We start from the raw sequence: 21,232 nt of genomic DNA on the forward strand, positions 1-21,232 counted from the left end.
TGATTGAGAAAGAAGAAGAAGAGGAGGAAAAAGAGAAAGTTCAAAGCAAAGAACACTAGCATTAAAAGAAAACATGATCTCCATAAAAGCAAAACATTGATTTCAATGATAGGATATATGTAAAGACAATTTCAGGATTATAGGTCTCCCAAAAGAATGTGACAAGTAAAAAAAGAAAAAAACTTAAACACTATAATTTTGAAAAAATATAAAACTAGCCAGAACTTCTGAACAAAGAAAATAAAGTGCTAACCTAAAGAATTCAATTATCTCCTCAAAAAAACCCAAAATAGAAAAAAGACAAAAACTATACTTCAAAGTCTTAAGACATAAAGTGATTGAATTTAACAAGCCCATTATGAACAAGAAATTCTTCAAGCAACCAAAAAAAATCTTCAGAAATAAAGGAAAGCAAATTAAAATAACTTGAGTGTTCTGAACTCAACAGAAATCAAAGAATGAAATAGAATGTGTTTCAAAGAGCAAAGGAGCTCAAGTTGTAATCCAAGGCAACCTACCCTGCACATTTGAAATTAACTTAATTTTTTTTAAAAGGATGGGCATACAATAAAAAGAGGCATATGAAGCAATCTTAGAAAGAAAAACATAAATGATTAAATTATTTTTCAGAAAGCCTAGACAACAAATATTCAAGAAAATGAACAAATTCAGTAATCAAAAACAAGAAAATAAGAACAGAAAAGCCATTAAAATATTTCTTAAAATATACAAAAAGACAAGGGTGAAAAAACAAATCAAATAGAAGTTATGGTGGAGAAATAGGTTCCAAATATCATGGACTAAAACTCATAACACTCCATCTATAGGTGAATCAATATGTGTGATTTTGCATGGGGTTGTGTTTTTTACAAAATGGGATAGAAAAATAAATAGAGATGATGAAGGATGAAGATGAAAGATATGATGTACCCTAATCAAGTCAAAGGAAAAATAACTCCTAGTTCTCAAGAAGAAGGAATCCTAGAGGAGGATGAATAAGGAGGAAAAGAAATGGAATTAAGAGGAAAGAAAGAAAGAAATCTTATTTCTGTGGTGGGGAGGGAATACCACTGAAGAATACTCTTGTGAGGGAAGAAAGGTATTCTACAAATGAAGTGGGGAATTTACAATGGATTTTGGTGCTAAAAGAAGGCACTTCAGGAAAAGAGAAGTCAGACTTTTCCATGACCAACAGACAGTCAGAAGAGCACAGGGAAGAATATTTCAAGGTAAATGGGGAGAAATAACCATAGGTAGGACAAAAATGAAGGATGAACCATGGACACAGGAAAAAATCTCACCATGAGGCAATACTCTTATCACCTGCAGGAACTGGAATTTCTTTTTAAAAATATAATAGCTTTTTCTTTTTCAAAATACACATATAGTTTTCAACATTCATTTTTGTAAAACTTTATGTCTATATTTTTCCCTCTCCCTCCTCACTGCTCAATTTTCCCCCAGATGGAAAGGAATCCAATAGAGGTTAAGCATTGTACAATTCTTCTAAACATATTTTTACATTTTTCATGCTGCACAAGAAAAATCAGATTAAAAAGGGAAAAAAATGTTGTTTGCAAGCCAAGGTGAAAATACTGTTAGATTTACATTCAGTCCCCATAGTCCTCTCTCTAGATGGATGGTTCTCTCCATGACAAGTCTATGGGAATTGGCCTGAATCACCTCTTTAATGAAAAGAACCAAGTCCATCACAGTTGACCATGTAATCTTGTTGTAGCTGTGTACAATGTTCTTTTGGTTCTAGTCATTTCGCTTAGCATCGGTTCATGTCTCTCCAAGCCTTTCTGAAATCATCCTACTGATCATTTCTTATATAACAATATTCTACTACATTCATATACCATAATTCATTTAGCCATTCTCCAACTGATCGGCATCCATTCAGAGGAAATGGCAAAACAGAAAAAGTTTTCCAAAAGCACGATCTATAAGAAAATAACATAAACTCTGTATAAAGGAGGGAACCCATAGTAGGTTCCTTAGAAGATTATAAGATTATAATTATATTAGATCTATAAGGGTTAGAAAGAATAGAAAAAGACAAGCTATAAGAGACATGAATCAAAGAATAAAAATCTAGGATAGACCAAAAGGGAATATAAATAATGAAGGGGATGGGAAAAAAATCATCTTAGAAAAGGTAGAGAAAATTAAAACTAACAAATGAAATAAATTTAAAAGAAACAAAAGAAGAGAGATTTTGCTTAACTACTTAATTGAGAGGAAAATGAAGAGGGGAAAATATTAAATAGCTAAAAAGAAGAAAAAGAAAAAAAGTTAAGCAAAACTTCAAAACTACAGAAAAGATTACAGAAGGGGTGGACTTGGTCATAAGAGTTAGAGAGCTGAGAGGAATAAGATTGCTATAAAGTAGATTAAGCTAAAACAACCTAAGAGATAAAAGTTATTTTGTTTACAGAGGAAGCGAGGGGAAATGATGACCTGGACCAAGAAAGAGAGAGAGAGAAATAAATGAGAGAAAATGTAAACCTCGTTCTCATAATATTGTGTGAATGAATTTAAAATTCAATAAAATAAGAAGATTAACAGATTTCCTAAGAACAGAAAACCTGACATTGTTGTTTACCAAAAACAAACAAAAAACCCATACATTTAAAAAGAAAGACATACAGAATAAGAATGAGGTCCTGGAAAAAAATCACATAATCAGGTAATTTCAAAAAGCAGGAGCCATAATTACACTATTAGAAGAAGCAAAAACATTCACAGCACTTAAAGGAATAAAGGAAACTACATTATGCCAAAAAGAATCATGGCTAAACCAATATCAGTATTTTATTTATATACTCCAAAAGCTTTCACATTTAAATCAATAAAGGAAGAAGTAATTATTACAAGAAGACATGTTGGGAAGAGATTTTACTTCCCTCTCACTTGTAGGTAAATCTAAAAGAACAATAAACAAAATGGAAAATATTGGACAAATCACTAGAAAAATTAGTTTTTCTGTTAGAAAAGATTTATGACTTGCCTTTTTGGTAAGCAATAGTAAGGAATATGTATACTTTAATCACCACATGGAACTTTTTCAACATTTATCATGTATTAGGGCACAGAGATATTGCAAATAAAATTGAAAATGCAGAAAATAAACTCATGCTTTAAATGCCATTGTGCAATAAAAAATGTTAAATCTGTTCAGGAAGGCCAAACAAGATGTATAGACCCAAATTTAAACTTAACCATCAAATATTAAATAATGGGTGATTCAAAGAGCAAATTCTAAAAAAAATAGTAATTATATGAAAGAAAATTATGGTGTTAAAACAATATACAATGATTTCTGAGATGCAGTTAAAGCATTTTTTAGGGGAAAAATAAAATGACTACATCTATACATGAATAAAATAGGGAAAGATGCTCCTTAAGACACAATATTGTTGATTGCACATTCTTCTTCCTAATAAAAGTTATTCTCATATTAGAAGGCAGCTCTCATTTCTCCCAGTTTTTGAAGAGAATACTATTTTTGTTGTCTTCTAACAACTCTAATTCTGTCAGCCTACCTTTATTTCACTCGAGCATGGTATTGACCCCCAGCTCTTACCAGATTCTCACTCTTGTTTTTTGTATGCTGAATATATCTCCTCACACCATTTTAGCAGGTAGGGATACTTGCCAAGAATAGAAGCTACTAATGTAATTTTCAAATTCCTAGAAGTAACCCTTTAGGAGGACTATTCCTACCAAAACCACAATTAATGGATTTCCACCAGTATATCATCCATTTACAAATTAGCTACTCATATCAGTTAATCCAATCTTAATCAAAACATTTACTAAAAATACAACACAAACACTCAGTAGTTAAATGATATTTAACTCTCATTCTCAATTATACTCTCCCTACAATGGAGACAGTGTTGTTAGGGAAAATAGGCATGTACTTTTAAATGACTTGTCCAGGGTCATACAGCTAGGAAGTGTTAAGTGTCTGAGAATAGATTTGAACTCTGGTCCTCCTGACTTCAGGGCTGGTACTCCATCCACTGCACCACCTAGCTACTCCCAGGTATGCACTTCTAAAAGTTCTCAGGTAGGGAACACATGTGGCCAAAGCCACTCACAGCCCTGATACAGCATAACTTTATTTTCTTATTTCTCTTTTGGGAAATATCCATAAAAATTCCTTGATGAACATAGCATAGCATGATGAATGTTAAATAGATGTTTCTACTGCTAACCTAAGCTAATCCACACCATGCTTTATAACTACACTAGACATTGTGTAGTTGTGTCTTTGCTTTTCTGCTTCCAAGCTTTTCCTCAGATCATCTGGACTTCTAAGTTTTTCCTAGTCCAGCTAGGATTTCTACTTAACAACTGTAGTATATAACTTGTCAAGCTCCAGGCTAAGTTCATGTCTTCAGCTAAAGTAATGTTAGCCTCTTTTAGGAAAAGAGAAACATATAGGGTAAGTTAGCAAGAAATATCTTCATTTCTGATTTATTGCAGGATTGCTTTCCTCTTAGCAATATTGTGAACAATGAAGAGATATATCTTCTCTTTTCAGAAATAAATCATAATTGGAATTGAATACATTATTCTATTCCCTTTTGTTCATTTCAGGAGCCAGTCAAAATAAAGCTCTATTCATTCTCGTTCTTGTTCTTAGGAAGAGATGGCAGTAGAGAACAGCCTCTCACTGACCAATCAATCTATCTACCTGGTAATGTAACACAATGCAGAAAGGAAGTTATCAGCTCTGACACAGTTCAAAAATCTATTATTCATCTTTTCTCTTATTCACTGCCCTAGAGCTTCTCATATACAAAATGAACAATTCCTGTTTTACAATGAAACTTTGAGTCAAACTTAATTCAATCACTGCTTCTTTTAGAACTCTAAGGCAAAATTATAACTCAGATAAGTGAACTATCAAGGCAGCCAAAACTCAGCAATTGTTTTTTCTCAGAAATAGACTTATGGTCCCAGACAACTAAATTGTAAATGTAAAATTTAAATTGTAAAGTAAAATGTAAAATGTAGTCATTCTACACTTATAACATAGCTCTGGATTTCTCATCATTCTAGTTACCCTCCACTAGATATATATCTTTCTCTAGAAGTTAAAAGGGACAAAGTGTCTTTTAAAATAATCATAGCACTCAAGATATTATGACTAGTGTATATTAGAATAAGACTATTTTCTCCTTTGTTGTGAATACAATATTTATGCATAAGTATATATCACAAGATTGTATTTGGTTTTTTGGCCACCATGTCTCATTGCTGACCCAATTGACTTGATTTATTGGGTAAATAAGAGATGTATTTGATAAATAAAAATTACAGATTTTACTACCAATCATGTTTCCCATATTTCTTTTGATATATATGTGTGTGTATGTGTGTGCTTATACATAGAGATATATGTTGCTAAGACTTTTCAAAAGTAACAAGTTAATGATAAATGTAACTAATTTTTTATTTAAGAAAAAAATCTCTTGTCCTCTCAGTATAATGGGGGAGGAGGCAAAGTGACTTTCTAGTCTGAAGACAAGAGAGTGGATCAGTTCTAGATTGTTCTTTTTAGTGTTCTTTTTAGCTCTATGTCTCTTATCTGTTGATTTTTTTTTTTGTCATAGCTTGAGAATTTAATATTCTAGGTAGGATCAATCAACAAATACATATGTATCTGCAGGATGCAATATGTACTAATTGCACCAAGAAGAATTCAATAATAATTCTTTTTGCTGAGGAATTTACAATGTAATCAGAAATAAGATGAAAAAATACGTTAAAACACAACTTGATGTATTATGAGCAGTATTGAATATTAAGTCCTGTGGTATTTTAGGACAAGGAGTAATTAGTACTTTCTACTCAAATATTTTTTAAAATTACCAATTTTTAATAAGTGAAGGAAAATTAAATACTTTTGTTTCTAAGAAGTCTCAATTTTAATACAAAAGATTTTAGCTTAAGATCTTTTAATACTTTATCACTAAAATATTGCTAAAACTGAATTTTATTGTGATTCTATCTTAATTTAATTTAATATTTGTCTTAATTATGCCTGGATAGAACCTTTAAATTTCATAAATGTAAGCTGAAACTTATTAGAAAAACTTAGAAAAAAGCAAAGTGCCTAGTTACATATTTATCAGTGTGTTTTGCAATTGCTAAAAGAATTGTCCCCATAGTGTTCTGTGTGCACACTGATGGTTTATTGGCTGAAAATCAGTTTTGTCTTCATGATAATGAGTTACAGTTCATTTTATTTGAATAATTCAGTGTAAACACTGTAAAAATTCTAACAAATTAAAATATTATAGTTTTTTACTGGAATAAGATAGTTAAATGCTTCCCTTTAACAATATGATCTTGGTTGAAGTGAAGTTCTGCCTCAGTTGCTCTGAAAGAGGTAATGCCTTATCTGACTGATCATTTCCAATTGGAAATATATTAAATTTAGCATAATCTATACTAAGGTTAACATCAGTGTACTGAAATGAATCCTGTTCTATTCATACCATACTTAAATTTTAGTTTCACAAAAGCAGATTGTCTGCTACAAATTAACTTGTTTAAGCAAATAACTGAAAAACATACTAATGTCAAATGTATTTTCCTTCTAGTTCTCAAGAAGAAGAAAGACCCATGTCACCTTTTTATTTAAGGTATTTTTTATTTATTTGGGGAGCAGAGGAACTTAACGGTTCTTTTAATGTATTTACTCATGTACTTTATGATGTATTCTGAAACTCAGGTTACATTAAGACATAACCATAAGCCTCTTGTTATTTTCTGACAGGGAATTTGAAAATTTTCCAACAAAAAATTGAAAAGGCTACAAGTTAAAATACAGTTTGCAGACAATTTTAACTTGAAAATTCCCTAATAATTCTACTCTTCTGTATTCAACTCATTCTATTCTAGTCCATTCAGCTATTAGTAAGGTATAGTGAGTTGAGTGAGGAAAACCTGAATTTAATTCTTACTTGTGACAGATATTAGCTGTGTGGCTGGGCAAATCACTTAATTTTTTTTGTCACATTTTGTCTATATTCTATAATGCTATATGTTCCAGAGTTAAGTCAGTAAAGTTGACAAGACTTGAAATGTCTAAAGTCTTTAAAAGACTTTGATCAGTATGTGTGGTAACCTCAATTGGATAACACTAAGCTTGCAGCCAGTATGGATTTATTAAGGGACAGGCACTGTGCTAAACTCTGGGGATGCAAAGAAAGGCAAACAATCTCTGCTCTCAAAGACCTCACATTATTTTTTTTCTCAATAGTATTTTATTTTTCCAAATACATGTAAGAATAGTTTTCAACATTCATTTTTGTAAGATTCTGTATTCCAAATTTTTCTCCCTCCGTCCCTCTTTTGCCTCCCCTCATTCCCAAGATGACAAGCAATCTGATATAGGTTAAACATGTGCAATCCTTTTAAGCATATTTCCATATTTGTCATGTTATGCAAGAAAAATCACACCAAAAGGGAAAAAAAAAACAAGAAAAAAAGTAAACAAACTCAAAAAGTGAAAAAATTATGCTTTGATCCACATTCAATCTCTATAATTCTCTCTTTGGATATGGATATTCTATCCATGTGGATGTGGATTTTCTATCCCCAAAGACCTCACATTCTAATGACAGAAACAGCTGGCAAACAACTATGTACAAACAAGATAAATTGGAGATAATTTCAGGAGGAAAAGACTAGTATAGGGTTGATGGAGGGTAGGGGTCAGAAAAGGCTTATTGCAAAAGGTAGAATTTTAACTGGGATTAAAGGGAGCCAGAGAAACCAAGCTGTAGATGAGAAAGAAAAGAATTCTAAGAATGGGGAACAGCCAGTGAAAATGCTCAGAGTTAGAAGATAATGCACTGTCTTATATGAGGAAAGCAAAAAGGCCAATGTCACTAAACTAGAGAATACATGGAGAGTATTAGTATTAAGATGTAAGGAAACTGAAAGGGGAGGAAGAGGCCAACTTGGGAAGCACTTTAAAAGCTAAGCAGAGGATTGTATATTTGATCCATGAGATTTAATAGAGTTATTAATTGAATAGGGGTGTGCCATGGCTAGATCTATGTTTCAGAAAAAAATTTTGACAGCTGAGTGTAGGGTAGTTTGGAGTGAGATGATAGAGACCAGCCAGAAGACTGTTGCAGTAATCCAAACATGAGGCTTTGAGAGCCCGGACCAGGGTGTGGGCAATCTTACAGAAGGAAGACAGAATATATAAAAGATGTTGTAAACATAAAATTAGTGGGCTTGGCAAGTGATGAAATAAGAAGAATGGGAAAGAATGAAGAATTGACGATGTACTTAGGTTGTGAGCCTGGGTGAGTAGGAAAATTTCATCTTCAGAATAATAGGTAAGTTTAGAAGACAGGGAGGTTTAGGAGAAAAATAACTGAATTTGGTTTTGGACATGTTGAGCTTAAGATATCTATGGCACATTCAGTTCAAGATATCCAGTAGATAGTTAGAGATGCAAGATTAGAAATTAGGAGAGAGGTTAGGGGTTGGAAATGATCATTTAATACAGGTGAGCTGATGAGATCAACAAATGAGTTTAGTATAGAAGGAGAAGAAAAGAGAGATCAGGACAGAACTTTGAGGGATACCCACTATAAATGGGCATGAGATGGATGAAAATAAAGGTAAGTAGAGCAAGAAAAAGAAGTCATATAGGTAGGAGGAGAGAACCAGGAGGAAAAATACTGCATTAAAAATTTACCTAGAAGTATCAAGGAGAAGAAGGTAAATTCTATCGTCAAAGTCTGAAAAAAGGCCAAGAACAATGGAGCTTAAGAAAACATCATTAGATTTAGCAATTAAAAGATTATTAGTAACTTTGGAGAAGAGTTTTATCTGAGTGATGAGGTGAGAAGCCAGACTACAGTTAAGCAAAGAATAAGGAGGGGTTCAGCCACAAAATGGAGGAGATATATATGAAAATGATTAGAACAGATAGATGGCTAAAATGAACATTTGTTAAGAATCAGGAAGCTGTGGGGATGTTTTTAGGCAATGGAGAGGCAGAGATCAAAGATTAGTGAAAGAAAAATGATATAGGGGCAATCTGCTGGACAACACTGCATGGAATGCGATAACTTGTACATGGAAAAGGCTTTGTGTTGACAAAGAAGAAGACTGCCTCTTCATTTGAGACAGTGGTACAGGAAGAGATGGTGGTGAAAGACATCTGAGTCATGTGAGATAAGGAGGGGAAAGAGGGAGCTTTCAATGAATGACCTCAATTTTTTTCAGGGAATTTGAGACAAGGTTCTCAGATAAATAGGAGAGGGGAAGCTATGTGAGATTTGAAGAGAAATGAAAAAGTTAGGAAAAGTCACTATGATGAATGGAATAATGAATCAATTAGAGAAGTGTGAAAGGCTTGCCCTACTATCGTGAGAACCTAGCTCAAATATAAAATATAATAGGCAGAGAGTGTAAGAAGTATTCCAAGCTGAGGCTTGGCATAATCAAGATCAGTGATAGGATAAAGGGACAAAAGGACTCAAGAATATTTCAAATACCATCCCACCCACATCTCAACCATTAATATGAATGAAAAGTGCAACCAAGTTGTGACATAAGGAGGGATCAAGATTTAAGCGAGTGAGTGTTAGAAAATAGAAGGGGAAAGGAAAAGGTTTAAAAAGAAAAATGTTAAGAGGCATTCTAAAGAGTATAAGGGAAGTGGTGAATTGGTCAAGGGGTTATGGGACACATTGGGTTGGAGGGGATGGAAATAAAGGAATTGATAATGGGGGCTGGAGAACAATTTTTGAACCTGGCTTCAGAATCACTGGGATGGGGAGAATACAATGGATTAGAAATTTGTGAATTGTAAAAAGTGTATGGGGAGGTTATTATCATCCCGAGGGGATTGAACTCAGGGTAGAATCCTCCCAAGATTTCAATCAGGGAAAGGATTAGAGCAGGCTCAGACCAGGTAGAGGTGAAGTCACAGCAAATGCTGGGAAAGAGTACAATGGAATGGCTTACCCAGAAAGACTAGGATGCTAGGAAGCTCCCCGCTTCCCTTCTTACCTAGCAGGCTCAGGCAAGGTGACAGATGCAAATCAGCTATAGATATGCATTGATGAAGGGAATTTTCTCATGTCATATTCCCTTTACTAATAAAATCACAAGTTTGTCTTCTTCCCCTTTCCCCAAGAAAACCTTGTATTACAACTATATGAATATATGCATATCTGATCATCAAAAGATTGGTCATCAGAGAATGAATGGGGGCGGAAGTGAGTATAGCAGCTCATAAAGATTTCCCCTAAAGCATAGAGGCAAATTGGTTACTATGGAGCATGTTGCCATTATCTACAGTGGTAGATAACCCATACTGTCAAAGTCATAATCTTTTAAAGTATTAGAGAATATATGCACATATTTTATATAAGCTTGTATTTGCATGCTTATAGCAAATATACATTATAAACTATATTTAGAGTCTTAGATTAATAGCTGGAAGATTTTGCATTGGAGGAAACTGAGAGAGGTACTATTACCTGTCCAATGTCACATACAGAATAGCCAGGAGCAAGCTTCTAACTTCATTATCAGGCCCATGTGTGTGTATAGAAGAGTCTTCTTCTTTGAAGAATAACTTAGAAAATGAATAAACATGCAACAATTGAATAAACCGTAATAATCACTCATAGAATAAATTTTCAGAAGCCTACATTATCAGTATTGCATAGCTCAAACTAGTGGAAATCATGTTTTCCAGGTCTTTTCCCTGAATTGAGTAAAGAATGACAACATTGTCTGATTTTATATCAGTCTTCCTTTAGATTCACTTCTCTTACCAATATGGCCTTTTAGCTTTGTGCATATTTAACTATGACCCCCCCCCACACACACACACACACCAATTAGAATATGAGCTCATTGAGAGCAGGGACTGTTTTTGCCTTATTTTGTATCAACAGGCTTATCACAGAGACTAACTAAACTCAAGATTTTTTTTTCTTTAGAGCCATACCTTAAAAATGTTTTAAAATATACATGAGAATGATATAGGGAAATAAAAGACATGACTGAATTTTCTCATTTTATTTTTTCCATGTAAATGATTTTAAGGCGATATATTAGCTGTAATATAAGTATTTGCTGAAAGTTTCTCCCCTTGCTTCCCTATACTCAGGGAAGTACTTGTTTTTTGTTTCCATTTTGTATGTGATATGCAGTTATATTTTCATCATCTAAGCTTATCAAAAAGCCGGTTTCAACATTCAGTTGGGTCATCCATTGACCATTCAGAATTCTGTTAAAGAGTACCTGAGAGTACAATGCCTTATTTTTAGATGTAAATTGCCCTTCAGCAACTTGCAGCCAATTGTATTATTTTGTGGCAGGGTGATCACTTTATAATGTTTGAGGTTGTTTTTTGAGACACTTTTGTGGGCCAATTGATATAGGATTGATTTTCTGCCACGTAGCCTCCTCATCATCAGGAGCTACGTCTAACTTTAGCAGTCATATAACTAGAGAACATATAAGGGTATATTTGGGTATATATATGTATATATAGATTGATATTTATTCTGCAATACAGCATAGTAATTTTATACTGATGACCATTAGAAATTTGGTAAAGATTCCAGCATATTTTAGCACTGGTAGCTAATAGGAACCAGTACTTTTGGTCTCAGTAGAATTATAAGTAGAGATGGAAGGGATCTTAGAAATCATCTGGCTCAGACTCTCTCATTTTATGAAAGAGCAAAATGAGACCCAGAAAAGTGGATCAAATTCATAGTATTATTTTGGTGACAGTGGGAATAAGAAGGAATGAATAGATTAATATTGAGGCAACATTTTTCAATAGAAAACAAAGGGAAATAGGGAGAGAGGGAGGGAGAAAAGAAGGAAGGAAAGGAAAAGAGAGAGGTTAGGTGGGAGGATAAGTCATTTAATGTCTCTGCATGATTTCATATTTGTGGATAGACTAGATGACCTTCTAGCTCCTGCTTTTTGATTATATAATCCTATTATCATAAACTTACTACCTGATTCATCCCCTCATTTTGTACCATCATTAGCAAATTTGAGCCTCAGAAGAGTAGCTGATATAATTCTCCAGATACTAAGGGTAAACTTATGATTAGCTACTCTTACTGCTGAGCCCCCACCAGTATATTTTCCACCAACAAATCAGCCACTGACTCAATTAGCTTTTAATAAAGGCATATACTCAAAAAAAGGGATAATTTTATAACATTCTTCTCCATAAACCAGAGTGTATTTTACCCTAAATGTACATAGTGCTCATAGAGAGCTTTAAACTAAATTAACTTGGTATGAGGGCATATATATATAAGGAACTTGTGTTCAAAACAATACAAGTTTACAGAATTGTAGACCTTGCTTTAATGTCTTTTCTCTTTATTGTCTTGATTTATTTTCTCTTTAATGTCTGTTCTCTTTATTTTCTCTTTATTCTCTTTATCTTCTCTTTATTGGAGACAGTCCTCACAAAGTACATGAATAAGTCTGGTATCTATTTTGGATGGGTGGAGCCTAAGATGCTCCACAGATGGTATAGAGAGCTCTCTTCTCTTGAACCGGACTGCTTCCCTGCTTGGGTAGTGCTCTTTCAGAAAGAAAGAAACTTGAAGAAGTTTTTCCAGTTCCCTGGTCAGGGCTTTAGAAGAGTTTAGTAAATTACAGGACATTATAGAGAAGCATAGCCTAATTCATTAACTCAACCAATTCATCCAGGCAGTAGATAGTTTTTTACCAACCAGCTCTCAAAACCAACTGGAAGCAGTTTATAGAATTATGTCTCTTGATTTCTAACAAATTCTAAAGTTTCTCTTTTTTAAATGAATTTTCTATTTTATGTTTGACTCTCCTCATGAGAGAACTTACTCTAACTTCTATTAGAGTATATTTACCAAATCCTCATACTTTTAGATTAGGTCATAATAAGTCAATGGACAATTGCCTAATGATCATTTTAAAAGCTGTCTGGTGAGTCTTATGTAAATGAATAGCTAGAAAACAAAGCATTGAAGTAATCTTTACCTAAAATTAGTGCCTTATTCCTGTAGAGTGTTCTTTTAAGTTTTTTTTTTAACATATACATATCATATTTGTATTTGTCTTTGTCCCTTTTGATCAACAAAATGACCAAATTCTTAAAGAGCCATAACTTTATACTACCAGTGGACAGAATTTGATTAACTCATTAGTTAGAAAAAGAATCAAATGGAACCCCAAGATTCTGAGCATTAGAGACAAGGAAGGTATAGTGGTATTACTGATAGAAATTATGAAGTTAAAAGGATGGAGAAAAAATAATGGCCTTAATTTTGACAAGTTGAGTTTAAATTGTCAATGAAAATGTTTTGAAGTTAGCTGGAATATTAATATAGATTTCAGAAAAAAAGGCCAGAGTTGAATTAGAGATCTAAGAATTATTTAATTAATTATGGAAGTAAATGAGATTATTAGGGAAGAGAGTAAAGAAGAAAAGAGGACTGAAGGCAGAACTTTGAGGAATAATGAAAGTAGAATAAGAATAAGAATAATTGAAAGTACTGTAAACATAAGGAGAAAAAACCTTTATACATATAGCCTTAAAGTTTCAAACAGAAACAGTGAATTTAGAGGTGGAAGAGATCTCAGTGATCATTTGGTCACCCATATACAAAAGGAATCTACATTATAATATTTGTGAAAAATAGATATCTGGCTTGAAGATCTCCAAAGAAGAGAACCCACTACTTCTCTAATCCACTAATTCCACTTTAGGAAAAGTCTATAGCATTCCCCAGATCTAAAACTTTAGTATTCCTATCAAAAAAAAAGAAATGAGGTTAATCTGGTATGATCTGTTTTTTAAGTCATTCTGATTCTTATAATCACTTCTCTTTCTAGACATTTGCCATTACTGATCTATAACTATTTTTTATTCTGTTTCAAAAATTTAAAACTACAATAATTAATCTCAAATGAAAACATTTTAAACTATAATTTGTTAAATAATATGACTTTTTAAAACAATTTTTAAAAATTTCTGAACAGATATATAAGGCTCTCAAAAATATTCTCTCTCCTGTTTATTCAAAGGATGAGCAGGAAAAATTTTGAAAGCTAGTCCAATTTATTTTACTAACATTATAACTATAGGTGCAGAGTGGATTGATAAAATGTGTATATATGTCAAATGTAACTTATTTGTATGACTAGAGAGAGACATTTTGCTTAGGTTACTGATTGCAGCAAATAGTGATAAAGCAGGAAAAAAAATATGGTTATTAGCTGATTATAAGCACTGCATTTACAAAGAAAAAGCAAAAACAATCTCACCTCAAGGAGCTTACATTTTAATGGATAAGAACATTCACATAAATTTGTATATTTACAAAATAAATCAAGAGTGAATGGAGGGTAGCCTTAGAGAGAGAAAAGAACTAGAAGCCAAAAACTAGGAAGGGCCTCCTAGAGCACTTGTCTCAACTTGTCTTGAAGAAATCCAAGCATTCTAAGAAATTGAGGATAGCAGGAAGAGTATCTCCCCAAGCAGGGTTCAGGCAGTACAAGTACAGTGCTTGAAGTACAGATATTATGTGAGGAACAGTTCAGATGAACAAAAGTATACAAAGAAAATTGTATTTAGAAAGTCTAGAAAGTTAGGAAGGGGGCAAATTGTTAAGGGCTTTAAATGCAGAGCAAAGGTATTATAGTGTAATGGAGAGCCATTGGAGTTATTGAGTAAAGAATGACATAGTCAGAATTATACTTTAGAAAAATCACTTTGATAGTGGTGTGGAGGATGTATTGGAGTAGTGAGAGACTTAGAGAGGGAGTCAAAGAGTTCAATTAGAAGGCTATTGAAACTGTCTAAGCAGTAGTGAGAAAGAACTAGGGTGGAGAATGGGACTAGAGAAAAAAAGATTACACAAGAGATATTGTAGATAAAAGAGATTACAGAATTTGACAAACTTGATGACTGGAAGGTTGGTTGTTCTCTTGAAAATAAAAAAAAAAAATTAGGGAGAATATAAAGAAGATAAACTCTGTTTTGGACATGCTATGTTTGAGTTGCCAAGAGGACAACCAGTTCTAGATGTCCAATTTGTAATTGTTAATGTAAATATAGAGCTCAGTATGGAGAGAAAATAGAGCTACAGATATAAATCTTGAATCATCTACATAGATGTAATAAATTAATCTAATAAGAACTAACGAAATTACTAATAAGTCAGTAGAGAGAATAAAGATTAGAAGAAGGCCCAAGACAGAGCCCAGAATTAGTGAATAAAACATTTCTATCCAGCAATCGAGACTGTGAAGCTGGAATCAGGCAAGTAGAGAGAGAACCAAAAGAAATCAATAGCATAAAAACTAAGAGAAAAGAGAATATTGAGAAGGATGTGGATAAGAGTGTCAGACACTCCAGAAAAGTCAAGAAGGATTTGATAAAGAAATACTGATAAAAGGCTAGTAGACCTAACAATTAAGAGATTATTGATAACTTTGAAGAAAAAAAGTGTTAGTTGAATAATAAAGTCAGAAACCAGTTTGCAGAAATTGTAGAAGAAAATTGGTAGAGAATATTCAAAGATACCAAATCTTGAAAGCTTTCTCAAGGCCAAGGAGTGGTTAAGAGATAAAAGATGAAAGCTAGCAGGAATGATAAACATGTGCAGGCTTTGGTTTTTGTTTAAGATTGGGAAATTCTTAAATTTGTAGGCAATAAGGAAGAGAACAATAGGTATGGATAGATTAAAGATTAGAGAGAATGGGAAAGGTAAAGCCAAGATGATGGAATAGCAAAAAAATGCAACAAAATTCCCCTACCCACCTAAATGCACCAAACTGAGAGATAAATACAAGAAAAGGTTACAATGAATCATTTTGTCATCCCAGGAAGACAGAGAGGACTTTGAACGGTGGAGATAGGTCTATCCAGCAACTTGTACCATTTTAGCATAGGGAGAGAATGTGTAACAGTGCAAGAAAGTTTCAAAATCCTACTGGGATCCTTCATGTAGAAAAAAAGAAGAAGAATTCCAATTCATAATTTCTTCACCCACTACCCACTCCTAGGTGTACTACCCAGTCCATAGATCTATAGTGCACTATCTTGGGACCTGAACTTAGGGGTGACATTTGAAATGAGTTCAGAAGCAAGAAACAACTGCATAGTTTTTTACTCCAGGAGAAGAGTAGGATCTCAATTCCAATGTATAGTTCACTCTGAAGAGTACAGAAAACTAACTAGAACAGCAATCCCAAATCAAAGGAAACCTGCATTTTCATCACTCTGAACTAGCAGAGCTTCCCAGTTGGCTGATTGGTTGAGTTATGCATTTGCAGAGTTCAGACCAGGAAAGCAGTGATTAGATTTTTCCATCAATCAGATCATTTGGGAACACTAAAATCTTTCAGGTTTTCAGTCTGACCCCAAGATCCTAGAATAATAGGATATTCAATAGGATATTCAACATTAAAAAAAAAAAAAAAAAAAAGCAAAAGCAAAACAAAATAGCTGCAGGACCAAACCTAGCTTTTCTCAAAGAGCTCAAAGCTAGACTCTAACATCAAATTTGAAGTCAAGAAGTAGACTGGAAAGATGGGTGAACCAAAAAAAATGTTCCATCACAAAGAGCTATTATGGTAGGAAGAATGCTCAGTACATAAACCCAGAAATGAATGACTATTGAGCATCTATGAGCAAAGCTTCAAAGAAAAAAACACAGTTTAGGAATAAATCAAATTTTGTAGAATAGAACAAGCAGGACATTTTTTAAGAGTTTAAAGTGTTTTTTGTTCAAATGAAGGCATTTAAGGAATAAAATAGAAATGAAAGTTATAGAAGAAAATTTTGGAAAGTAAATTAAAAAGAGATACAAAATCTTACCCAAACAACAAATTTTCTGAAAATTAGAATAGACCAAATAGAAATCAGTAATCCCATGAGACAGTCAAAAGACTGAAAAAAATAGAAGAAAATGCATGGCATCTTAGGGCAAGAACAATTGATCTGGAAAACTGATTAGTAAGAAAAACAATTAAGAATCACTGAAATACCTGAATGCAATAATTTAAAAAGAACTTAGACATCCCATTTCAAGAAATCTTAAAAAAAAAAAAAAACTGCTTAGATTTCTGAGAACCAGAAGGCAAAAGAATACTGAAAGAAATCTCAAAATGAAAACTCCTATGAATAGCACAGCTAAAAGCCAAAAGCTGCAAGTAACCAGAAACAAAGAATTCAAGAACCAAGGAGACACAGTCAAGACTGTACAAGATTTAGCAGATACCAGTATCAGGGAATAAAGAGCTTAGAATATGATATTCCAGAAGACAAAAAATCAAGGCTTACAGGCAAGAATAACTTAACTAGGAAACTAAATATAACCTATATTCATAGGAGAGAGGGGGAGGAAATTAATTTTTAAGAAATAAAGGATTTCCAAGCCCTTTTAATGAAAAGACCAGAGCTGCATAGAAACTGAAGTTCAAATACAAGAGTTAAGAGAAACATAAAACAGTTAAAACAATAAATTGTCATAAGGAACTAAACAAAAATAACTTGCTTACATTTCAATAGGGTACAAAATGAACTCATCATTAATCAGAGGTCACAAAAGGAATTCATTTAGATAAGGCCTGGTAATGGTTCTGTTATATCTTGATGATCTTATGAAAAGAATAGGGAAAGAATAATATACTGGGGGGGGGGGAGAGAAGGTACAAAAAACAAAGGAAAGTTACCAAAACATTTTACATAACCTGGGAAATCAAATTTAGCTTGTCCAATTGGACCTCTAATAAAGGAATATTTGTTAATAAGATTGCCTAGTTTTCCCTACAAGAAATGGTTAGACAATATCCAAATCTGCTATTAAAAAAAAAAAAAAAAAAAAAACTAATAACCATTTGAGCTGGAGATCTTTTTTTTTTTTTTTTTTTAGAAGTTCTCAAAAGATTTCCCAATAGACTGAACCACTGTAAAACTAAACATGCAATTTTGAGATGGGGGCTTGGGAAGGGAAGAGGGAGAGAGAGAAAAAGAGAAAGAAAGAAAGAGGAGAGAGAGAGAGAGAGAGATTTATTGAGATACATCAAACACAAGAACTATTAGTGGAAATTTTTACACAGATAGGTTTATACTGTTTAATAGAGAATCAGGGGATTAGAGTGGGTAGAATAATAGCTCTGGAGACAAATGACCTGTGTTAAAATCCTTCTTTATACTCAACTACCTACATGACCTTGGACGAGGTCACTTGCCTTGTTTGAACCTGTTTACTCATTTGTTAAGAAAATCAAGCTATATGATCTCTGAAATTTCATCCAACTTTATGATGTCTATGAACCCTAATTATCAAAGAATCACTTTCTGAAAGGAAGATGGCAATGTATTAGCTCTACTGGACTTGATTGGATCTATCTAATCATAAGGGGAAATGAACTTCCCAACTTCTTGAAGTGACACAAAAAAATCTCTTTCTGTCTATCAGAAAAGGAATTTTATGTCCCATTGTCTATTAGTAAAGATATGAACATGAGCCTTCCTGGGTCTATCCTCCTGCCTAACCTGAAGGAGAGAAAGCAATCAGAAGTGATCTTCAAAGAATCTCTCCATTTTATGTCCTGTCTATCCTTCTAATTTTAGTCAGGTTACTCATTAGAGGACCCAGTTCTTCAGCTTGTCTCCTAAATAACTTTATTTCTTTTAAAATGTTGGATCTGAAAATCAGTGAAAGTAGTATCCCTTTTCAATTTTCAATAAAGTTCTACTGTTATTAAATAGAAAACCACCTCTTCAGTCCAGTCATATGTCTCTTGTTGGGAACTACTTTCCTGAGAATTACTGGTCTAGTTTAAGCTGAAATGGGGACATGTTAGTTCCTATTACTTCAACTAGCCAAAGTGCAAACATGTCAGGCCACCAGTCAAAAATTTGATATCGATGACCAAGTAAGCATATTTTCCTACGATATACTCATTTGTTCTTGTTCTAAATTTCAGAATCCTACTGTTCTTGCATTCCCCCTTGATGTGAGATTTCTGCCATAATTGTACTCATTCCCCAATAGAAAATCTGACTTCTACTTTTTTCCCCAATGGCACAGTCCCAGGCAAAGTCCCAGTACTGAGGGTTTAAAGGTAAAGCTGAATTTTAATTTTCATTAGATCAGGTCAGGTAATGTCTAGGTTTTTATTACATTCTTATTACATTCTTTACATACACTCTTACATTCAAACTGTTTTTCTTCTCATTTTACAGAAATGAATATAAAAGGGATTCATTTATTCCTTGGTCTGTTTGCTAATTAATACTTGTCAAATTCATCTGTACTTGGTTTTAATTGTCTATCCAAAGGAAACAATAAACATTTTTAACAGTACAGTTGATTATCTGATATTCTAATACTCAAGATAAGCATTTTCAAATATAATATGAACATTTATAGATGTTCTCTGCCTATTACTACATCAACCATGTGGAAACTTAAGGAAAATCTACTCTGGCCATGTCAGGGTCTATACTGTATGACAAGAAAAAGTCCCTAGTTGACTTCTAATCTAGAAGACCTGATGACTTGGAATATAAAAAATAAAAGCTATAGTTGGAATATTCTTGCTTTCAGGTTGTGAGAACTATTACTGGTCCCAAGAAGTGGAGGAATTATCTGGGTTTCCTTACACCTGCTCTCCTTGGCAACTCTGTTTTTTTTGTATTTGTTCTTTCCTAACCTCAGGCAAGTGGTTTATTCTAAGACAGAAGAGTTCAGGAAGGCAACTTTGTCATTTCAAGAACACCCAAACATCCTGGGAAGCCTGCAACATTGTTGTCCCTGGAGTAGCTAATAGTTCATTGCTAAAGAAGTATTTGCATCAAAAGCAGAGAAACACATGGAAAACAAATAGATGCAAAAACTCCCCAAAATAATCATCTAATAAATCAATCAGTCAACAAATATTTGTTAAATACAGGCACTAGGAGCCAGGGATAAAAGTGCAAATAATCACATAAATCTCACAAAGAGATTACATTCTATTGAATGAGGCAAGAAGTATAAAAAATATATTGTAGTGGTATCAAACTAAAATAGTCATAGATCCTTGAAAGTAGCAGATTGATTTAGAAAATCACAAACTAACATTATCTATGTTATATGTTAAATATTTCTCAGTTACATTTTAATCTGATTCCATCTCAGGAGTTTTGCAGGTGCTTGATACCTCTGGAACATAACATAAATGAAATAAATAAATATAAATGTATAAAAAGTAATATGTGAAATGGAAGGAAGGAAGGAAAGAAAATAGGCAGGTAGGAAGGAAGGAACAAAAAGAAAGAAACAGAAATGTGAGTATAAAGAAAAAAGAAAAAAAAGAAAGAAAGAAGGAAGAAAGGAAGGAAGGAAGGTACTAGCAGTTGATGAGGGGGAGTCAGGGAAGGTTTCATGTAGAAGACATTACTTAAGAGAGGAATTCTGCTAGAGGTAAGGAGGAAAGGTGTCATAACCTAGATATCTCCTACCTTTCCAGTCTTCTTACACCTTATTTCTACCACATATTCTTTAATCCAGAGATACTTGACTACTTGGCTCTTCCAGGACCTGGATCCTCCAATTCTGTCAGCTCCAGGCTTTTTCTCTGGCTGCCTCCCAATGTTTTTTCACCTCTTACTTACCTACTGGCTTTCCTGGTTTCCTTTGATTCCTAACTAAAATCCCATCTTCTAAACAAAGAGGTCAGTCACCAACCCAGTTTTCTGACTTTTTTTTTTTTTTTTTGCATGATTCCTACAAGCCCAGAGCTTTGACTCCAGTTCTAAATGCTCTGGTCCCATTTATTCTCAGTCTTATCATGCTGACAATCCAACTTCTGTAGTACAATGAACAACATCCAGAGAATGGTGCTTTTTCCCCTCTGAAGTAATCTTTCAGCACCCACTGATGATGGATCTTGCTCTCTATCCCACAGAGAGGAGTCCCCAAACAGAATCAGGAAGGTTTTAGAACAAGGATCCATGCAGTCCTACTATCCCATCACCTCACTCTCATCTGTATTTGCATTCAACCATAAGAACATCTCATCTTGTCCCATCCTATATCCAATAAATATCCAATAAATAGCAGTGATATGGTTGTTACACTTGCCCTCTCTTAGGTCAAGTTTGGCTTTGGGAAGAAGTGAGGCAATTGTAAATTCATTGCACTTTTAATAAAGGGAG

General features: G+C 33.5%; 1 protein-coding gene across 8 annotated transcripts in view; it reads left to right on the plus strand.

Annotated features, from left to right (window-relative positions):
• The window catches only part of FAM13A (family with sequence similarity 13 member A), a 152,631-nt gene that overhangs the window by 58,458 nt on the left and 72,941 nt on the right, over positions 1-21,232 (plus strand). For all 8 annotated transcript variants that reach the window (XM_031942266.1, XM_031942265.1, XM_031942259.1 and 5 more), the window contains one exon: positions 6,624-6,665. In XM_031942266.1, coding sequence (XP_031798126.1) covers positions 6,646-6,665 — 20 coding nt within the window. In that variant the 5' untranslated portion in view covers positions 6,624-6,645. The remainder of the gene's footprint in view (positions 1-6,623; positions 6,666-21,232) is intronic.

Source organism: Sarcophilus harrisii, chromosome 6 (genome assembly GCF_902635505.1).
Source record: "Sarcophilus harrisii chromosome 6, mSarHar1.11, whole genome shotgun sequence".
Lineage (NCBI taxonomy): Eukaryota > Metazoa > Chordata > Mammalia > Dasyuromorphia > Dasyuridae > Sarcophilus > Sarcophilus harrisii.